We start from the raw sequence: 19,288 nt of genomic DNA on the forward strand, positions 1-19,288 counted from the left end.
TGGAATTCCCTCCCTAAACCTCTCCGCCTCTCCACATTCCTCCTTTAAGACTCTCCTTAAAATCTACCTCTTTGACCAAGCTTTTGGTCACCTGTCCTAACATTTCCTTATGTGACTCAGTGTAAAATGTTGTTTGATAACGCTCCTGTGATGAGCCTTAGGGCGTTTTAATCACATTAAAGTCTCGATGTAGGTAAAAGTTGTGTTGTTGGTGAAGGGAATCATGCGAAATGCAAGTTGAAATTCTATTAAATGAAGAATTACCAGTGCGCATCTCAACCTGCAATGTGTTGAGAGGGTGGAATTCAGCTCTGCTCTTTGGGCAGTAGGGTGACTTCTGTCGAACTTGCAAATCAGCTGATTATGCCAGTTTTGAACTCCTGCCCCCTGCTGCTTTTACAGTGGTGCTGCACAATGTCCCGACATCCTCATTGAAACAGGCAGCTGAGCAACGTGTTTAGCAACTCTCAGCTGATAGAATCAAATACAGTCTGACAGCAATACTGCAATGGCTGTTCCTTCTGAAGAAATTAATTACCCAATAATTTGAATTAAACAATGAAAATAACACAATAAATTGGGAATTTAATATGAAAAATTGATTTATCGTAAAAGCAACTTTGAAAATAAGGGGAGTAGACTGCATGTGAACAATAACATCATAACGGCCTAGAAATCCCGTCCTCCCGAGGTTGGTACGGAGTGTGTACAGACCCGGGAAGGCATCGGAATAGCCGGTTTTCAGCGCGTAATGCGCATGCACTGAAAACCGGCTTTTCCGATCTGTCAAGCTCCAGCTTGATAGATCCTCTTTATCTCAGCAGCCAGGTCATTTGTATGGGTAAGATTATGGGATTTACCCACATCTTGCCCAGCAAATGTCCTGAAAACTCTTCCATATTGCCTACATTTACAGGCGTAAGAGTTTTAGAACATCCCAAAACATAATAAAATAAAATTTAAAAACACATTTTATTATTAAAAACCATGCCCACTGCAGTAAGTTTATTTTAAACCATAATTAAAAAAACTTTTTAAAAAATTGGAAAAATATTATTTTTTTCCAAGACATTTATTAACTTTGATTTCAATTAATTTTAATTATGTGAGGTGTGTTTTTTATTTTTAATTATGGGGTGTTTAGTGTGTTTTTTTTTCATTAATAGCAATGAGAACTGGTAGATACGGAGTTCTCATTGCTATTAATGAGAATGCTGTGGAATATTGTACCTGATTGGCTGAGCAGTCACACGTGACTGCAGCTTCTGCGTCTGAACCTCGAGGACGGGAGTGCGCTTCGCAACGCGGGAAGAGAAGGCCTCCCCACCGGAATCCCACGCTCCTCCCAGACCAACAGGTACATTCGTAAAAATCCTCTGGTCGGAGGTGTTCGTTCAAAAGACGCTTTTGTAGGGGAGGACGAAAACCCCCTCATTTTACCCAGAAGGAAAAGGGCTGTGGGATCAGTCTGTGCTGTGAATTGAAACCGATGGAAGGAAAACTTTGGGACACAAATGGAGACCCCCCCCCCCAGTGTTTGGACTCATAGGAAAGGGAATTTAATTTGGAACTATCTACCAGAAAGTTTGAAATCCTAAAGTGCACATGGAAGAAACTACGAACTTTAATCGAATTTGGGATTTTTTTTAAGGTCTGCAAGAAAAGGGGTGGAGTCAGTATCAAAAGGGCCAGTTTGGACATTGGAACTAATCAAATTGTCTGGGAACTGTATACCCTCGAAACTTGCCCCTTGAAAACATTAGCATTTAAACAATGCCACATACATATTCCAACACCTTTTTCATCAGGCATAGAAATATCTGGCTCAGGCCAGACTAGCACAATGGCTACAGGAGGCCAATGCAATCAACACCCACTCAAACCTTGAGTAGGTTAAGATCAGTGGGAAAAAAACCTAAAAACCTCAAACTGCTGCATTTTTCAAAATCAAAAGTCCACCAATGAGAAGAATCGACTTCAGCAGGAGAGGCAGACTGGATAATCTGGTTATAAAAAAGGGGTTTCTGACGTAGTGGTATAAAGGAGTGATGATTTTCCCTGCCCTCGTGATTCAACAACCACAACCATAGGCCTCTCGACACTGAAGGAAAACCAGTGTCCGAAGACACCAAAGATAGAAGAAACAAACCACCAGACTGCGGAAGGCACAGTAGTGAGTATAACCTCTGGTCCCCAGAACTCCCAACTCAGTTAGGCCAGGAAAGGTGGGAGGTTGGGCATTGTACTGCTAAACTGGTGTAAAGATTTTCGTTGTGTCCGTTTAGTGGGATTTAGGGGGATTGTTTTGTTGGTGTATTGCTGTTTGTTGAGTTACACCTTGCCAAATAAATTGGAAGCCTAAAGTTCCTCTTGGAATCACCTTGTCTCAGTTCTATTGTATTACATCTCCTGATCGTGAGTCTTATGTCAGAACCGTGTAAGGGAAGCTAGGAGCGCCTCGAAAACGCTCAACTGTGTGTCACAGGCTAGGGAAGAAGGGGTTAGGAGTGTTTGACACTCACATGTGCCTCACAGGCTAGGCATAAGCTGTGGGGACGCACGAGTCTCAAAACCCCCTTCATAAGCTGTGGACACAGTCTCTCCAGGGGTGCTCTTGCAGCACTCAGGGTACCTCACAGGCCAGGCATAAGCTGTGAGGGCAGAAGCCCAGAGAGAGACACCCAAGGCACAACAACAACCCTGTGAAAACCCCTTACACTTTGGACCGGAATTTCATGGCCAATATATGGTTAGGTCAGCATATTGGAACTACCTGCATAGTTCATCATCGTCTCAGCAAATTCTAGCAAGTTTGCCTTGTTAAGACTTACTTCAAAAACTTTCAGTCACATTCCTTCGTAAAATTGTCTGTCTATCTTAACAAAGCAGCATATTGTAGAGGTTTTGGAGGGCAGAGCTATGTATAGAGCATTTAAATTAGTTGGAATTATGCTCGATAAGCAAAATTATAATGCACCGGGATGGAAAAATATGCTCGTTTACTGAAAAATATATAGTGCAAACATCCTTATCAACTTTAACCCTTTCTACCTTTATTTTGAGGAACAACATGGAGTTATTAAGCTACTTTTGCACCGTATGTGTATGTAATATTCAAGCCTTCCAAAGTCCAAATACAAAATACAAAATGGCTGCATGTTTCTTTACATAGATGAACCATGATATAAAGTTATACAGTGGTTATTCTTACGCTAAGCAATATGGGTAATAACTGCTGACGTTTAGACCTGCTCCCACTGGACCAAAACATTGGGATGGTTTTAAATTCCCACCTTAAATATACATGGCTTTCTAAATCAGGCGGGTAAGATTATCAAAACAAATGCATTAAAAATGCAGAAGGAGGAATACAATTAGCGCAAATATATCTGAAGAGGGTCCTGGATTTAGGCTAAAATAAGTATGGTACATCAAAATGTAACTTTGTTATTCCCATTTTCCAGGTGGGCAACTGCGGGGTGGGAGGCTGCAAAAATGACGAGTTTCGCTGGTCTATACCCTGCACCCTGAGGATTCCTGATCTTCAGGTGTTCTGGACAGCTAGCTGCCTTGTTATAAAAACAGAAAATGGCTGGAAATTTCAGCAGGTCAGGCAACATTCTGTGGAGAGGAAGCAGAGTTAACATTTTGGGATGATGGCCCTTTGTCAGATCTCTGCTTCCTCTCCACAGATGCTGCCTGACCTGCTGAGATTTCCAGCATTTTCTGTTTTTATTCCAGTATCCGCAGTATTTTGCTTTTGCCTTAAGTGTTCGGCTGATTGAATATGCTACTGAGGAGTCTAGTTCCTGCATAAGGACTCCACAGCAAGATTTGGCAGTGTTCAGATAATTCCCGGGAGCCGTGTCAGGGCAGGCTACAAGGGGGTGGGGTAATCGTGATGTCTATCATGTTGGGTGAGCCCTCCTGCACCTCCCTACTCCACAGCAAGGATTTTCTTTTAACAGAAGAATCAATTACTGTGAGAAATTAAGAGTGTCTAAAAATATATGGTTATGCGAATGAAACTGTGATGCGAATAATATTGTGTTTAAATGGTTGCATCCATGCTCGAGACAAGTAAGGAGTTAATGTATAAGTTGCGTCTTACTGGAACTGTGTAAGTTTAGTTTCCTGGAAAACTTGTATTAGAATTTGAGACAAAGGGGGCGTATATGCCCCCTTGTTATAGCCCTATTAGTGCCTCCAGGGGGCACAAGACATGTTTCGCCTGGGGGAAGGGGGCTCTACCACCTCCTGAGAAATTACGCAGAAGTTTGTGGAGGTGCTGCCATGGCAGTGCTGCTCACAGCAGTTAGTGCCCCAGGACACTGCTCAACCGGCTCTGTGGGGGAAATTGCCCTAAGGGCCGTGAGGCTGGTGGAAATCCACTCTCGGGGTGCGTGTTAAAGGGGAGGGCGCCAGCGCCCCGGGCCCACATCTTTTTTTGCCTGCTGACTCTCGGGTCGGCTCAATGATGATGACCTTAACGTGGTCCGAGCCGCCATCATGCAATTGTGTTGGGGAAATTGATGGGATTGAAGGCCGATAAATCCCCAGGGCCTGATGGTCTGCATCCCAGAGTACTTAATGAGGTGGCCTTGGAAATAGCGGATGCATTGACAGTCATTTTCCAACATTCCATAGACTCTGGATCAATTCCTATGGAGTGGAGGGTAGCCAATATAACCCCACTTTTTAAAAATGGAGGGAGAGAGAAAACAGGGAATTATAGACCGGTCAGCCTGACATCGGTAGTGGGTAAAATGATGGAATCAATTATTAAGGATGTCATAGCAGCGCATTTGGAAAGAGGTGACATGATAGGTCCAAGTCAGCGTGGATTTGTGAAAGGGAAATCATGCTTGACAAATCTTCTGGAATTTTTTGAGGATGTTCCAGCAGAGTGGACAAGGGAGAACCAGTTGATGTGGTGTATTTGGACTTTGAGAAGGCTTTCAACAAGGTCCCACACAAAAGATTAATGTGCAAAGTTAAAGCACATGGGATTGGGAGTAGTGTGATGTGGATTGAGAACTGGTTGTCAGACAGGAAGCAAAGAGTAGGAGTAAATGGGTACTTTTCAGAATGGCAGGCAGTGACTAGTGGAGTACCGCAAGGTTCTGTGCTGGGGCCCCAGCTGTTTACATTGTACATTAATGATTTAGTTGAGGGGATTAAATGTAGTATCTCCAAATTTGCGGATGACACTAAGTTGGGTGGCAGTGTGAGCTGCGAGGAGGATGCTAGGAGGCTGCAGAGTGAATTGGATAGGTTAGGTGAGTGGGCAAATGCATGGCAGATGAAGTATAATGTGGATAAATGTGAGGTTATCCACTTTGGTGGTAAAAACAGAGAGACAGACTATTATCTGAATGGTGACAGATTAGGAAAAGGGGAGTTGCAACGAGACCTGGGTGTTGTGGTACATCAGTCATTGAAGATTGGCATGCAGGTGCAGCAGGCGGTTAAGAAAGCAAATGGCATGTTGGCCTTCATAGCTAGGGGATTTGAGTATAGGAGCAGGGAGGTGTTACTACAGTTGTACAGGGCCTTGGTGAGGCCACACCTGGAGTATTGTGTGCAGTTTTGGTCTCCTAACTTGAGGAAGGACATTCTTGCTATTGAGGGAGTGCAGCGAAGGTTCACCAGACTGATTCCCGGGATGGTGGGACTGACATATCAAGAAAGACTGGATCAACTGGGCTTGTATTCACTGGAGTTCAGGAGAATGAGAGGGGATCTCATAGAAACGTTTAAAATTCTGACGGGTTTAGACAGGTTAGATGCAGGAAGAATGTTCCCAATGTTGGGGAAGTCCAGAACCAGGGGTCATAGTCTAAGGATAAGGGGTAAGCCATTTAGGACCGAGATGAGGAGAAACTTCTTCACCCAGAGAGTGGTGAACCTGTGGAATTCTCTACCACAGAAAGTTGTTGAGGCCAATTCACTAAATATATTCAAAAAGGAGTTTGTTGGCACGAGTCACTCCAATTTTTAATTTGGCCAATGAAGGCCCAACCTATGTTTCTTCTATGATTGCTAATAAGCATATTATAATTCTAAGTTAGGAACTGGAGTTTGTTTAACTTAATTGCTTGCTGAGATGCATAAATTAACCAGTGTGTAACAATAGAATAGAATTTAATGATTGATTTCATGGCACAACAGTCCGATAATTAAATGAAATAGTTAGTGTACACGACCAGCTCCATGAACATAAACAACTGATAATAAGCTGTTACGAACAATGAAGCCTCTGATTGAAGGCGTCTGAAGGCCAAGCTTGGTGTGTATGTGGTACTGACTCCAGACCAAGGGGGACAAGACATGAGGAGATAAGAGACTACCGGTTAAAAATTCGGGTGCGCCCCGTTTGGGGGCAGTAACAATCGCGAGGCGTGAGACTTTGGGCCAGGTGCAGACATCTCGCCTCTCACAAGAGATTGGGGTTATCGCCCCCGAAAGGAAGTGGAGTGCTAAATCAATTCCCAGCAAATTGGAAAACTGCAAATGTAATGCCCCTATTTAAAAAAGGAGGCAGACAAAAAGCAGGAAACTATAGACCTATTAGCCTAACATCTGTCGCTGGGAAAATGCAGGAGTCCATTATTAAGGAAGCAATAGCAGGACATTTGGAAAAGTATGATACAATCAAGCCGAGACAGCATGGTTTTATGAAAGGAAAATCATGTTTGACAAATTTGTTGCCGTTCTTTGAGGATGTAACAAGCAGGGTGGATAAGGGGGAACCAGTGGATGTGGTGTATTTGAATTTTCAGAAGGCATTCGGTAAGAGGTTACTGCACAAGAAAAAAGCTCACAGGTTTGGGTGTAATATATTAGCATGGATAGAGGATTGGCTAGCTAACAGAAAACAGAGAGTCGGGATATATTGGTCATTTTCCGGTTGGCAAACAGTGATTAGTGGGGTGCCGCAGGGATCTGTACTGGGTCCTCAACTATTTACAATCTATATTAATGTCTTGGAAGAAGGGACCGAGTGTAATATAGCCTGGTTTGCTGATGATACAAAGATGGGTGGGAAAGCAAATTGTGACAAGAAATCAAAAAATCTGCAAAGGGATATAGACAGGCTAAGTGAGTGGGAAAAACATTGGCAGAGGCAGTATAATGTGAGAAAATATAAAGTTATCCACTTTGGCAGAAATAATAGAAAAGCAAATTATAATTTATATGGAGAAAAATTGCAAAGTGCTGCAATACAGAAAGACCTGGGGGTCCTTGTGCATGAAACACAAAAAGTTAGTATGCAGGTACAGCAAGTAATCAGGAAGGCAAATGGAATGTTGGCCTTTATTGCAAGGGGGATGGAGTATAAAAACAGAGAAGTCCTGAACTGTACAGGGTATTGGTGAGGCCACACCTGGAGTACTGAATACAGTTTTGATCTCCGTATTTAAGGAAGGATATACTTGCATTGGAGGCTCTTCAGAGAAGGTTCACTAGGTTGATTCCGGAGATGAGGAGATTGACTTATAAAGATAGGTTGAGCAGATTGGGCCTATACACATTGGAGTTCAGAAGAATGAGAGGTGATCTTATTGAAACATGAACTAATGAGGGGGCTCGACAAGGTGGATGCAGAGAGGATATTTCCACTCATAGGGGAAACTAAAACTAGGGGACATAGTCTTAAAATAAGGGGGCACCAATTTAAAACTGAGATGAGAAGAAATTTCTTCTCTCAGAGATTTTTAAATCAATGGGATTCTCTGCCCCAGAGAGCTGTGGAGGCTGGGTCATTGACTATATTTAAGGCGGAGATTGACAGATTTTTGAGCGATAAGGGAGTAAAGGGTTATGGGAAGCGGGCAGGGAAGTGGAGCTGAGTCCATGATCAGATCAGCCATGATCTTATTGAATGGCGGAGCAGGCTCAAGGGGCCAGGTGGCCTACTGCTGCTCCTATTTCTTATGTTCTTAAGTTCTTCATTTCTAGGGCGCTAGCGAGGTGGACGCCTGGCTCAGCAACACCACACAGTGGGCCGCATGGTGCTGCTGCGTAGGAGGGGCTTCTCCCTGAAGTAAAGGGATGGTCCCAATCTACGTACTCTGCAGATTGTAAGCACACCTGCCTGGAACATCAGGGAGCGAAAGGTGCCATGCGATCAGCAGAGAGCCAGGCTGAGCGATCGTGGCACGGATCCCGCGCCCAAAGCCGCCGCAGTGAGCAAAAAAAAAATCCGACACTATTTTGATAAGCTGCTGGCCACCTCCCCTTTAACCTTTGCCCCACGAGCGGCCGCCCGCCCGATGCACATCCTTTGCAGCTGTCGCTGTCCTCGCCCGGCGCAGCTTCGGGGGGTGGGCGATACCCAATTTAGGGTCCGGGGTGCTGCACGTGACCGGAATTTCTCCCCCTATAGCTTTGGAACCTGAGGGCCGGACAAGATAAGAGGTACACAGATGGATTGGCGTTCAAAAAGTAAGCATGTGTAATGGTTGTGAAGACCACCCCTTGAGGGAGAGTCTTCACCTATAGGTTTAGACAAAGAACTCGACGTGCCATTGGGAACCTTGTTTTAAGGGGAACCTCTGTAGGTTAACTGGTCCTGTTCATATTCTACTCCAGGCCACCCCCCCCCCCCCCCCCCCCCAAAAAGGGTATAATATGAAGACCTAAACCATTAGACAGACAGTGGAGCAGAGGGCTCCTGAGTGTGGATCAGGTGGTCTACCACTCTTCCGAGGATGTACCCATGCTGAGCCGAGTCTAACACGATAATATGTACTGTAGCAACTTGCCACGGCTTCTTCGGCAGCACTTCCCAAACCCGCGACGTCTGCCACCGAGAAGGACAAGGGCAGCAGGCGTGTGGGAGCACCATTATCTGCAAATTCCCCTCCAAGTTACACAGCATCTTGATATGGAACTATATCACCGTTCCTTCGTTGTCACTGGGTCAAAATCCTCGAACTCCACCCTAACAGCACTGTGGGAGTAACTTCATTACATGGACTGCAGCGGTTCAAGAAGGCGGCTCACCGCGGTCCGATGATTTTCCTTCCCCGAGCCATATTCAGCTCGGGGAGGATTTGAGCGATGTGCACTTCCGTCGAAAACGGCGGGGTGAAGCCACTGTAACGGTGACATTCCAGCAGAGAGGGAAGCAGCGGGCAGGCCACTAGAAAGGGACAGGGAAAGGACTACCACTGCTAAATTCACCAAGAAAAAGGTAGGACTTTTCCTGGCAGTGTCCCCGTGAGGTTTTCGATGTGGTGCTCGAACGCAACACTGGTGGGGCTCTTTGGCAGGTAAATAGTTTTATTTCTCATTCGTGTTTTTAATGTCATTTTCCATGGTCCGCAGTGTTTATGTTTTCATGTAGTTTTATTAATTGTTTTGGCTCCATTAAACCTGCTGAGTGCTGCTCAGAGGTTTACACATAATTTTATACAACTTTCAGGTCTGACTCTTTAGTGGAGGCCTGTGGGCTGCAGAGACCTGCTTGGCAGGGTTCACCCTGAGGATGGGAGGAGTGTTGGGAGGGTGACACCTGGTACACCTGCTCAGAAGCAGGGCGGCACGCAGGAGAAGGTGTCGCTGTCAGTACCGTGCAGACAGGCAGCGGGCAAGGGAGGCAGCAGCCACGATTCGTTCATTCTGCGCCAGACCAGTGTGCCCGCCGTCATCAGCGGCTCAAATCAGGATTGCGGTTGGCTGCTTGGGGACAAGGGATATCCCCTGTCAACTTGGCTGCTCATTCTACTGCGGAACCCCAGGACAGCGCCAGAGCATACATCCAATGACGCTCATTGTGCCACCAAGTGCATCATCGAGCTGTGCATAGGCATCCTTAAGCAGAGGTTCTGGTGCCTGGATCGCTCTGGTGGCACCTTGCAGTACTCTCCTCAACAGGTCTCCATAATCATCGTGGTCTGCTGCAAGATGCATAACCTGGCCACCGTGAGGGGACAGCGACTGGAAGTCGAGCCAGCAGTACCACCTGATGAGGTGGAGGATGAGGAGGAGGAGGAGAAGGAGGAGGTGCAGAAGGAAGAGAGGAGGAGGAGGAGGAGCCTATCACCTTAGAGTTAGGAGGCGTCGACGCATCGCCACCCTGAAAGGGCCAGGGAGTAGCTGGCTCATTAGAAACCCTTACCTGCATGCAGAATTTCTCAGTGGTGATAATCCTCAAATTAAGACAGACACATGACTGAAAAATCCACTTTGAAAGGGTCCATTAGCGCAAAAACCCATTTGTTTACTTTTGGAGCTGAATATGGGGTAGCTAATGGCAACAAAAAGCACCAGCTTTCCAACGGTACTAAATTTCAGGCCGATGCTATTGGGCCAAAAATTGTGGTCGAAGGTTTGACACGGGCGGATGCCTCCTACCAAAATTTTTTTAACAGATTCCCGGAGGAACGAACACTTCCGCTCTCAGGCCTAGATGCACAGCCCAGCGCAGAGGCCCATGCATCCCAGGAATGTAAGCGCTTCCTGGGATCACGTGGGCCTAGATCACATAAGAACATAAGAACATAAGAATTACGAACAGGAGTAGGCCATCTAACCCCTCGAGATCAACAAGATCATGGCTGATCTGGCCGTGGACTCAGCTCCACTTACCCACTCCCCGTAACCCTTAATTCCCTTACTGGTTAAAAATCTATCTATCTGTGATTTGAATACATTCAATGAGCTAGCCTCAACTGCTTCCTTGAGCAGAGAATTCCACAGATTCACAACCCTCTGGGAGAAGAAATTCCTTCTCAACTCGGTTTTAAATTGGCTCCCCCGTATTTTGAGGCTGTGCCCCCTAGTTCTAGTCTCCCCGACCAGTGGAAACAACCTCTCTGCCTCTATCTTGTCTATCCCTTTCATTATTTTAAATGTTTCTATTAGATCACCCCTCATCCTTCTGAACTCCAACGAGTAAAGACCCAGTCTACTCAATCTATCATCATAAGGTAACCCCCTCATCTCCGGAATCAGCCGAGTGAATCGTCCCTGTACCCCCTCCAAAGCTGGTATATCCTTCCTTAAGTAAGGTGACCAAAACTGCATGCAGTACTCCAGGTGCAGCCTCACCAATACCCTGTACAGTTGCAGCAGGACCTCCCTGCTTTTGTATTCCATCCCTCTTGCAATGAAGGCCAACATTCCATTCGCCTTCCTGATTACCTGCTGCACCTGCAAACTAACTTTTTGGGATTCATGCACAAGGACCCCCAGGTCCCTCTGAACCGCATAATGTTGTAATTTCTCCCCATTCAAATAATATTCCCTTTTACTGTTTTTTTCTCTAAGGTGGATGACCTCACATTTTCCGACATTGTATTCCATCTGCCAAACCATAGCCCATTCGCTTAACCTATCTAAATCTCTTTGCAGCCTCTCTGTGTCCTCTACACAACCCACTTTCCCACTAATCTTTGTGTCATCTGCAAATTTTGTTACACTACACTCTGTCCCCTCTTCCAGGTCATCTATGTATATTGTAAACAGATGTGGTCCCAGCACCGATCCCTGTGGCACACCACTAACCACTGATTTTCAACCTGAAAAGGTCCCATTTATCCCGACTCTCTGCTTCTGTTAGCCAGCCAATTCTCTATCCATGCTAATACATTTCCTCTGACTCCGCGTACCTTTATCTTCTGCAGTAACCTTTTGTGTGGCACCTTATCGAATACCTTTTGGAAATCTAAATGCACCACATCCATCGGTACACCTCTATCTACCAGGCTCGTTATATCCTCAAAGAATTCCAGTAAATTAGTTAAACATGATTTCCCCTTCATGAATCTATGCTGCGTCTGCTTGATTGCACTATTCCTATCTAGATGTCCCGCTATTTCTTCCTTAATGATAGCTTCAAGCATTTTCCCCACTACAGATGTTAAACTAACCAGCCTATAGTTACCTGCCTTTTGTCTGCCCCCTTTTTTAAACAGAGGCGTTACATTAGCTGCTTTCCAATCCGCTGGTACCTCCCCAGAGTACAGAGAATTTTCGTAGATTATAACGAATGCATCTGCTCTCACTTCCGCCATCTCTTTTAATACTCTGGGATGCATTTCATCAGGACCAGGGGACTTGTCTACCTTGAGTCCCATTAGCCTGTCCAGCAATACCCCCCTAGTGATAGTGATTATCTCAAGATCCTCCCTTCCCACATTCCCGTGACCAGCAATTTTTGGCATGGTTTTTGTGTCTTCCACTGTGAAGACCGAAGCAAAATAATTGTTTAAAGTCTCAGCCATTTCCACATTTCCCATTATTAAATCCCCCTTCTCATCTTCTAAGGGACCAACATTTACTTTAGTCACTCTTTTCCGTTTTATATATCGGTAAAAGCTTTTACTATCTATTTTTATGTTTTGCGCAAGTTTACTTTCGTAATCTATCTTTCCTTTCCTTTCTTTATTGCTTTCTTGTAGTATTCTCATTGATAGCTCCGAGCTCCCATTACTATCAATGAGAATAGCCCGAAAATCAAATAAAACACAAACATAAACAAAAAAAACACAATTTTTAAAAAAATTAATAGAAATTGCATTAAATTAAATGTTTGAGAAAATTTTATTTTTTTGAAAATATTTTTAAATGTTTTAATAGTGTTAAAAATGAACTTACCTTCAAAATTTACGAGAACCCCCCACCAAGTGTTTGGCCGCATTCGAATGGAAATTTAATTTTGGACTATCTACCGAAAAGTTTGAAATCCCAAAGTGTTTATGGAAGAAACTACGAACTTTAATCGAATTTTGGGACTTTTACAAGACAAATTCAAGCCTGTGGGTGGGCCTAGGGAACAAAGGAATCCCACGACTTTTAGAACTGTCTGGGTGTTGGGATTAAGTTAACTTGTCTGGAGGAAAGGACATTCGAAAACCTTCTCCACAAGAGACATTTACATTACAAAAATAACTCAGAGATGGCCAGCCATCAAACCAAACTGAGAAAAGCCATCTTCAACATGAATAAGAAAAAAGGGCCCACTACAGCCTGTATTCGACAAACCAAACACAAAAGGACATTGCGATTACCAAGCTAATATTTCCATCGGGAAATAGATTTAGAAATGCAACCCACCCAAGACGTATTAACTTTTAACTAGCCCGCCAAAATATTACAAAGAAAAGTCAAGCCCACCAAATTTAAACAAAGAAATCTGAACTGATTTGGTGCGAAGATTAGAACAGCTCAAACCGTATAACTGGCCCCTATTTTTAAGAGGTTAGATTGCTGGGTAGCTACAAGGTTGCTACTACCTCAGATGATACACTTTGCCATACAACCAAGACCACGCTGATGTCATCAAGACAGGAAGAGAAACCAACGCGACAGATGTAAACGAACTTCTCCAGCCTCGAAGTCCTGAAGTCCGGAAGGAAGGAAGAACATCACCATCGCGGTAGCAACCGATCACAGTCAATGTGGTACCAACGAAACAAAACTTCAACAGGAAAAACATGAAGAACCGAAAGTTTCCACTCTACAATCTAAGGCCTGAGTACCAACAGATGAAAACATTACCTAAAGAGACTTTGAACCTATTTCTAATGAAGGATACTGGATACTTACCCCATAGATCCAAAACGCACCTCACTGCATCAGCGTACTCAACCCAACTGAAGATTGCGCAGTAAGAAGTCTTCTCCGACATTCGGGGTACGGCAAGCAGAACCTACAGAATTCAATGAACCCCGAAATCGCGAACTACCGCTAACTGACCAGAAAGGATTGGTAAGCATAGTCCCTGCCTGCCCTGGAGTCTAACCTAGCTAGGATTAGGTATTGGGAGGTGGGAGGTGTAATTTTTACTGTAATCCCCTTTGAATGTGTAATGTATTGTTCTTTATTAGAGTGATTATAAGTTTGACATTGTATTTTCTTGTCTGTAATAAAGTTAAAGTTCTTTTGCATCAAACTAGTTGTCCTTTGCACTTTGTCACATCCCCCAAATAAACCCAGAGTCTATAACCCAAGGGATTGGGAGCGATTCGAACCGGTCAAGTAGGTCAGAGGTGAACCTAACCCCCGGGACCACCCTCTTATAGTTTCTAATATAAAAATAATCAATAATATTAATTTTTTCTATCTATTAAAACCCCAAGCTGATAAAAGCAGGCCTTACGCTTGCTTTTACCAGGCGTAAGAGTTTGAAGGACATTCGCTGGGCAGGGGTTGGGAAAATAGCCCAAATAGCTCAGATTAGAACAGCCACACTGCTGAAAACACCACTCTGAATGGGCTCATTCGCACTGGAACCAATTTGTTCACTTTTAGAGCTGAATATGGGGTGGCTAATGGCCACAAAAAGGTGGAAGGAGCACTAGTTTTCCAATGGTACTCAAGTTCGGGCCCACGCTAATGGGCCATAAATTTGAAAAAAAAACATTTTGACAGATCGGAAATGGTGGGTTCAGGTGCATGTGCTTCGCATGCCTAAACCCGGAACTTGCGTGGCCTCTTTGGGCCATTGTCAACACTTTTCAGAGGCAGTCACGGGGGCCGTTGAAGAATCCCGATGCCTGTCCCGTTCCTCGCTCACAAATTTGGACAAGGGGTCCTTTAACAAGTGTTAGTCACTTAATTTATATACTTAAGGCGCATAATGCCTGTTTTATGTAATGTTGAAAGAAATGCGATTCGTGGACTTTGCAGTAGGACCAATGCTTTGCGCTCATTTTACGTTCAAAAAACAAGAGTAACACCTACCAATTTCTACCCTATAATGGCCCCAAGTTTCGTCCCACGGCGAAAACGGCGCACCTCCGAGCTGGGCGCCTGTTTTTCGCGCCGAAAATTGCGCCTAAAAAATGTCCGATATTCTTGAGCTCCTTGGAGCTCGATGTCTGCTTGGCGCGGCGCGCTCTTCGCAGCAGGGGGCGGAGCCTAACACTCGCACTGATTTTCTAAGTAGCAGGGGGTGGGTACAATTTAAATTAGCCTTCGTGGTGCCGGCAACCCTGCGCGTGCGCGTTGGAGCGTGCGCGCACGCGCAGTCTCACACAAACATTAGCACTCGGCCATTTTTAAAAATACTGCAGAAAAAGTGAAGATTTGTTTCTTGGACCCCTGCAAAGGCTTGTAATTTAATTTTTTTTTATATTTCTCTGTGTGAGGGAGTGCTTTTAGCAGCACTGCTGAATAAATCATCTGCTGAAATCAGTGAGTTCAGCTTTTCACTGCTAAACTTGCAGAACCGGTGCTGCATTGGTGCATGCAAATTAAGGACTGTGTGTTTGGAGAAATAAGAGTGCCAATTCAACTTTGCAATAATACGTGGTGTTGACAATGCAGCACCCATTCTGCAAATTTAAATATAAAACTGTCGATGTGGCTACCTCTCCCTGTCCAAATGGCCTCAGTCCCCCTCACAGCTCGAAGGCTGCTGCTGTATCTTCGGCTGCCGGCCAGCCACTGACGCCGCCCCTAAAGCGTGGCCGAATGGCCTCAAGAACCTTAATGAGCTGCGTCTGTCTTGCGTTGATTCTTCGGCTGCCGGCCAGCCACTGACGGCGCTGCTATCTCATGGCCGAATGGCCTCGGGTCCGTCCGGTGCTGCTTCTTCGCGGCCAGCCACGAAGAGAATGAAGGCCTGCCTCAAGCACTGCAGCTCAGCTCGAAGCTTGCTGCCGCTGTCGTCGAGACACTGATGCCACACCCCTGCCTGTCTCCAACATGAAAGGCCTGCCTGAAGCACAGCAGCTCGAAGGCTGATGCTATTTCACACAGGTAGGAACATGTTTTATTTAATCTTTTCTTTGCTTATAAATTTTTATTCAGGTTGGATTTATTTGTATAATATTTGTATAAGTATAACTAAGGATTGATTGTAGAATTTAATGACTTCCCTTCCCCCCCCTCCCCCCCCACCTCGTTCCCTACGCCTAATTTGTAACCTACGCCTGATTTTCTAAAGTGTAGACAAGGTTTTTTCGAGCGTACAAAAATCTTCACTTACTCCATTCTAAGTTAGTTTGGAGTAAGTTTTCACTCACGAAACTTTGAAATCAGGCGTAAGTGGCTGGACACACCCCCTTTTGAAAAAAAAATTCTGTTCCTAAGTGAAACTGTTCTAACTGACTAGAACTGGAGCAAACTAAATGGCAAGAATTCCGATTTCTAAGATACTCCATTCTACACCAGTTGCTCCTAAAAATCAGGAGCAAATCATGTGGAAACTTGGGGCCTATATTACTGTCATAGCTCTCGAACACTGTAGAAGCTTATAAAGACATAAAAATCCCCAGCTTCATTATATACTCAAAATCACGACAGCTGGATGGACCAAGTCTTCTCACTCTGCACTTTATGTTCTTGCAAGTGCTGTGCCAGGCACAAATAGCACAGAATGATCCTTTTACAATCTATTATTTCTGACCTATAAATTAATTTTATTGAGCCATCGTTGGGAGAAATTCACACATTTAGATGAGATCAGTAACCAGTCTGGTACAAAAAGTCTACCTTGCCCTCAGTGCACATTTAACAATAGTCAGTCACAAACAAGTGCAAAATATCGTGATCAATGCAATATCTATTCAGTGTCATTCACCCTTTAATGATCACAAGAACATAAGAACATAGGAAATAGGAGCAGGAGTAGGCCCTACGGCCCATTGAGCCTGCTCCGCCATTCAATAAGATCACAGTTGATCATCGACCTCAACTCCAATTTCCCTTGATTCCCCTAGGCTCCAAAAATCTATCTATCTCAGCCTTGAACATATTCAGAGACTCAGCATCCACAGCCCTCTGGGCCAGAGAATTCCAAAGATTCACAACCCTCCGAGTGAAGAAGTTCCTCCTCACCTCTGTCTTAAATGGCTTTCTCCTTATCCTGAGACTGTGACACCGAGTTCATTGACCCTGTCAATCCCCTTCAGAATCTTGTATGTTTCAATGAAATCACCTCTCATTCGTCTAAACTTCAGAGAATATGATCATTAATGGTGAGCAGCTCACAGGAAAAAAATAGATATTGGATCAGTTGTATTTTTACCAGAGAACTGCATGATAAAATCTTACTTTGGATGGTAGGAATTAACTGACTTAGGGTCAGGGGAAACCCCCACAAAGACAAATGGGAACGAGGCATTGTATAGCAACCTGCAAATGGTTCTCAAAGCAAAGCAATGTTCATTGATATTCTCTGCAGTATTTTATGGTGAGCACTCAAAACAAGAAGTGGGAAAGGGTTGCTGCTGTTTGATGTGGCTTGTTGGCACAGGATCTTGCAGAAGATCAAAGGACATGCAGGTATAGATGATCTGAAGTGGGAGCACTTGCTCCTGACACCGAGATACTAGCTCAATTAATAATTCTAAATCTGAGATCAGTCACCGAAACGCACAGGCTCCTTGTCCCGATTGCGATCAAAAGTTGTGTCAAGTTGGGCATGGTTGACAATGACTTTTGTTATTTTTTTTTTGCAGTCTTTTGATGGTCCATGAGAAGAAACAGCATTTTTCAGAATTTCTGAGTTTTGTTTTGTTACAGAAGTGGTGTAGTTCTGGCCGAGGGGACTGCAATTTGGGGCCAGAAGTCAGATTCACAGGAGTTATGCTCATAGGAACAGAAGTAGGCCATTCAGCCTCTCAAACCTGTCCAGCCATTCAGTGAGATCATGGCTGATCTGTATGTTAACTCTATCTACCCACCTTGGCTCAGTATACTTTTATACCCTTGCCTAGGGAAAAAAATCTCTCAATCTCAGATTTAAAATGTTTAATTGGCTAGAATCCACTGCATTTAGTGAAAGTTCCACACATGTACCACCCTTTGCATGAAGTAGTGTTTCCTAACTTCTCTTCTGAATGGCCTGGCTCTGAATTGAAGCTATATCCCCTTGTGCTAATAGCAGAAAAAGTTTATTTCTATTTACTGTTACATATGTAATAACTCGATAGACTGAATACTGTAAACTAACACAGGTACAAACCTGGCTCTGCTTTATTAATGATTACATTACATGATGGCTTGCTTTTTATACCTGAGCCACACACACGTGTGTACAGCCCAATGACCTCTGACAATGGCGCCACCTGGTGGCTAGTAACTCCAAGCATACATACATGCCATTTACCCTATCAATTCCTTTCAAAATCCTAAAATCCCCAATCAAATCACCCCGTAACCTTTTACATTCCAGGGTAATACAAGACTCGATCTCAAGCCATCACAGCGTTACAAATAAGCACGAATAACACTCGCCAGCATCCAATCCTGTGCCTTGCTCTTATTGTGTTAGATTATAGGTCACTCCTGAGACTGTCTGTCTTTTCAGAGCACTGAACCACAAATAATGCATGGCTGTGAATTGTAACTGGGAAATAACTGCCATAAATGTTATTGTTTAAAAGAAAGCTTACTACTTCGAACTAAGTACTCCCAATCCATTGAACCACACTGTTTAGCTTGACCCGAATGAGCTTCATAGCTTACAGTTCTAAGGCAACTGCTGCAGTAGAACTGGGCCCTTGTACTTACTGGGGGTGTTTAAAAGACGTGACTTTCTGCAGTGGTAGGACACCTCCTGCTCACAGTAGTCCATGTTGTTAATCATGGCCTGCAGTTGCTCCGTGTTGGCGGTGTAGCTCAAGTGCACGAGGTGAGGTTTACCCGAACTGGAGCCTTGGACTTTGGTTAGCTCAGTGTTGTTGTGCTGTGTCACCGTCCACGTCTTGTCTTCTGTTAAAAAGAGTAAAAATGAGATATAATCAAAAAATGAGGCCACAGAACTAACCTCTTTGATCTAATACTGTGTAGCCAACAACTCAACGTGTGGTTTAGAGTCTAAAGTTGGGTCAATGAATATAAGAACATAAGAAATAGGAGCGGGAGTAGGCCATATGGCCCCTCGAGCCTGCTCCGCCATTTACTACGGTCATGGCTGATCTGATCATGGACTCAGCTCCACTTCCCTGCCCTAAAATAAAGAACAACCTCTGTGTCATCTAAACCCTCTCCATCTCTTCCATAACACAATACATTTAGATGCTGATGTCCATAAGCTCATCAAACCCAACTCCTTGTTTCAATAATTACTGTTCCTGCAGTTAAAAATGCATAATGAGGCATATAATAGTAGATTTTAAATAATAAATAATATTAACAGAGTTCTGACAAAAGATCATCGACCTGAAATGTTAACTCTGTTTCTCTCTATACAGATGCTGCCCGACCGGCTGAGTATTTCCAGTATTTTCTGGTTTTATATTATAAATAATGTTAGAACTGTATCCTGAGGTGAACTGACTAATTTTCAATGAGCAGAATGGGATGCACGCTTTATATTGGTCCGAGA

At 44.2% G+C, this 19,288-nt stretch overlaps 1 protein-coding gene across 1 annotated transcript in view; it reads right to left on the reverse strand.

The window, feature by feature from the left end:
* LOC139253715 (contactin-associated protein-like 5) overlaps positions 1-19,288 on the reverse strand; it is a 1,602,302-nt gene that overhangs the window by 695,242 nt on the left and 887,772 nt on the right. The window contains exon 14 of the mRNA XM_070873519.1: positions 18,472-18,672. Coding sequence (XP_070729620.1) covers positions 18,472-18,672 — 201 coding nt within the window. The remainder of the gene's footprint in view (positions 1-18,471; positions 18,673-19,288) is intronic.

This window comes from Pristiophorus japonicus, chromosome 3 (genome assembly GCF_044704955.1).
Source record: "Pristiophorus japonicus isolate sPriJap1 chromosome 3, sPriJap1.hap1, whole genome shotgun sequence".
In the NCBI taxonomy this organism is placed as follows: Eukaryota; Metazoa; Chordata; class Chondrichthyes; family Pristiophoridae; genus Pristiophorus; species Pristiophorus japonicus.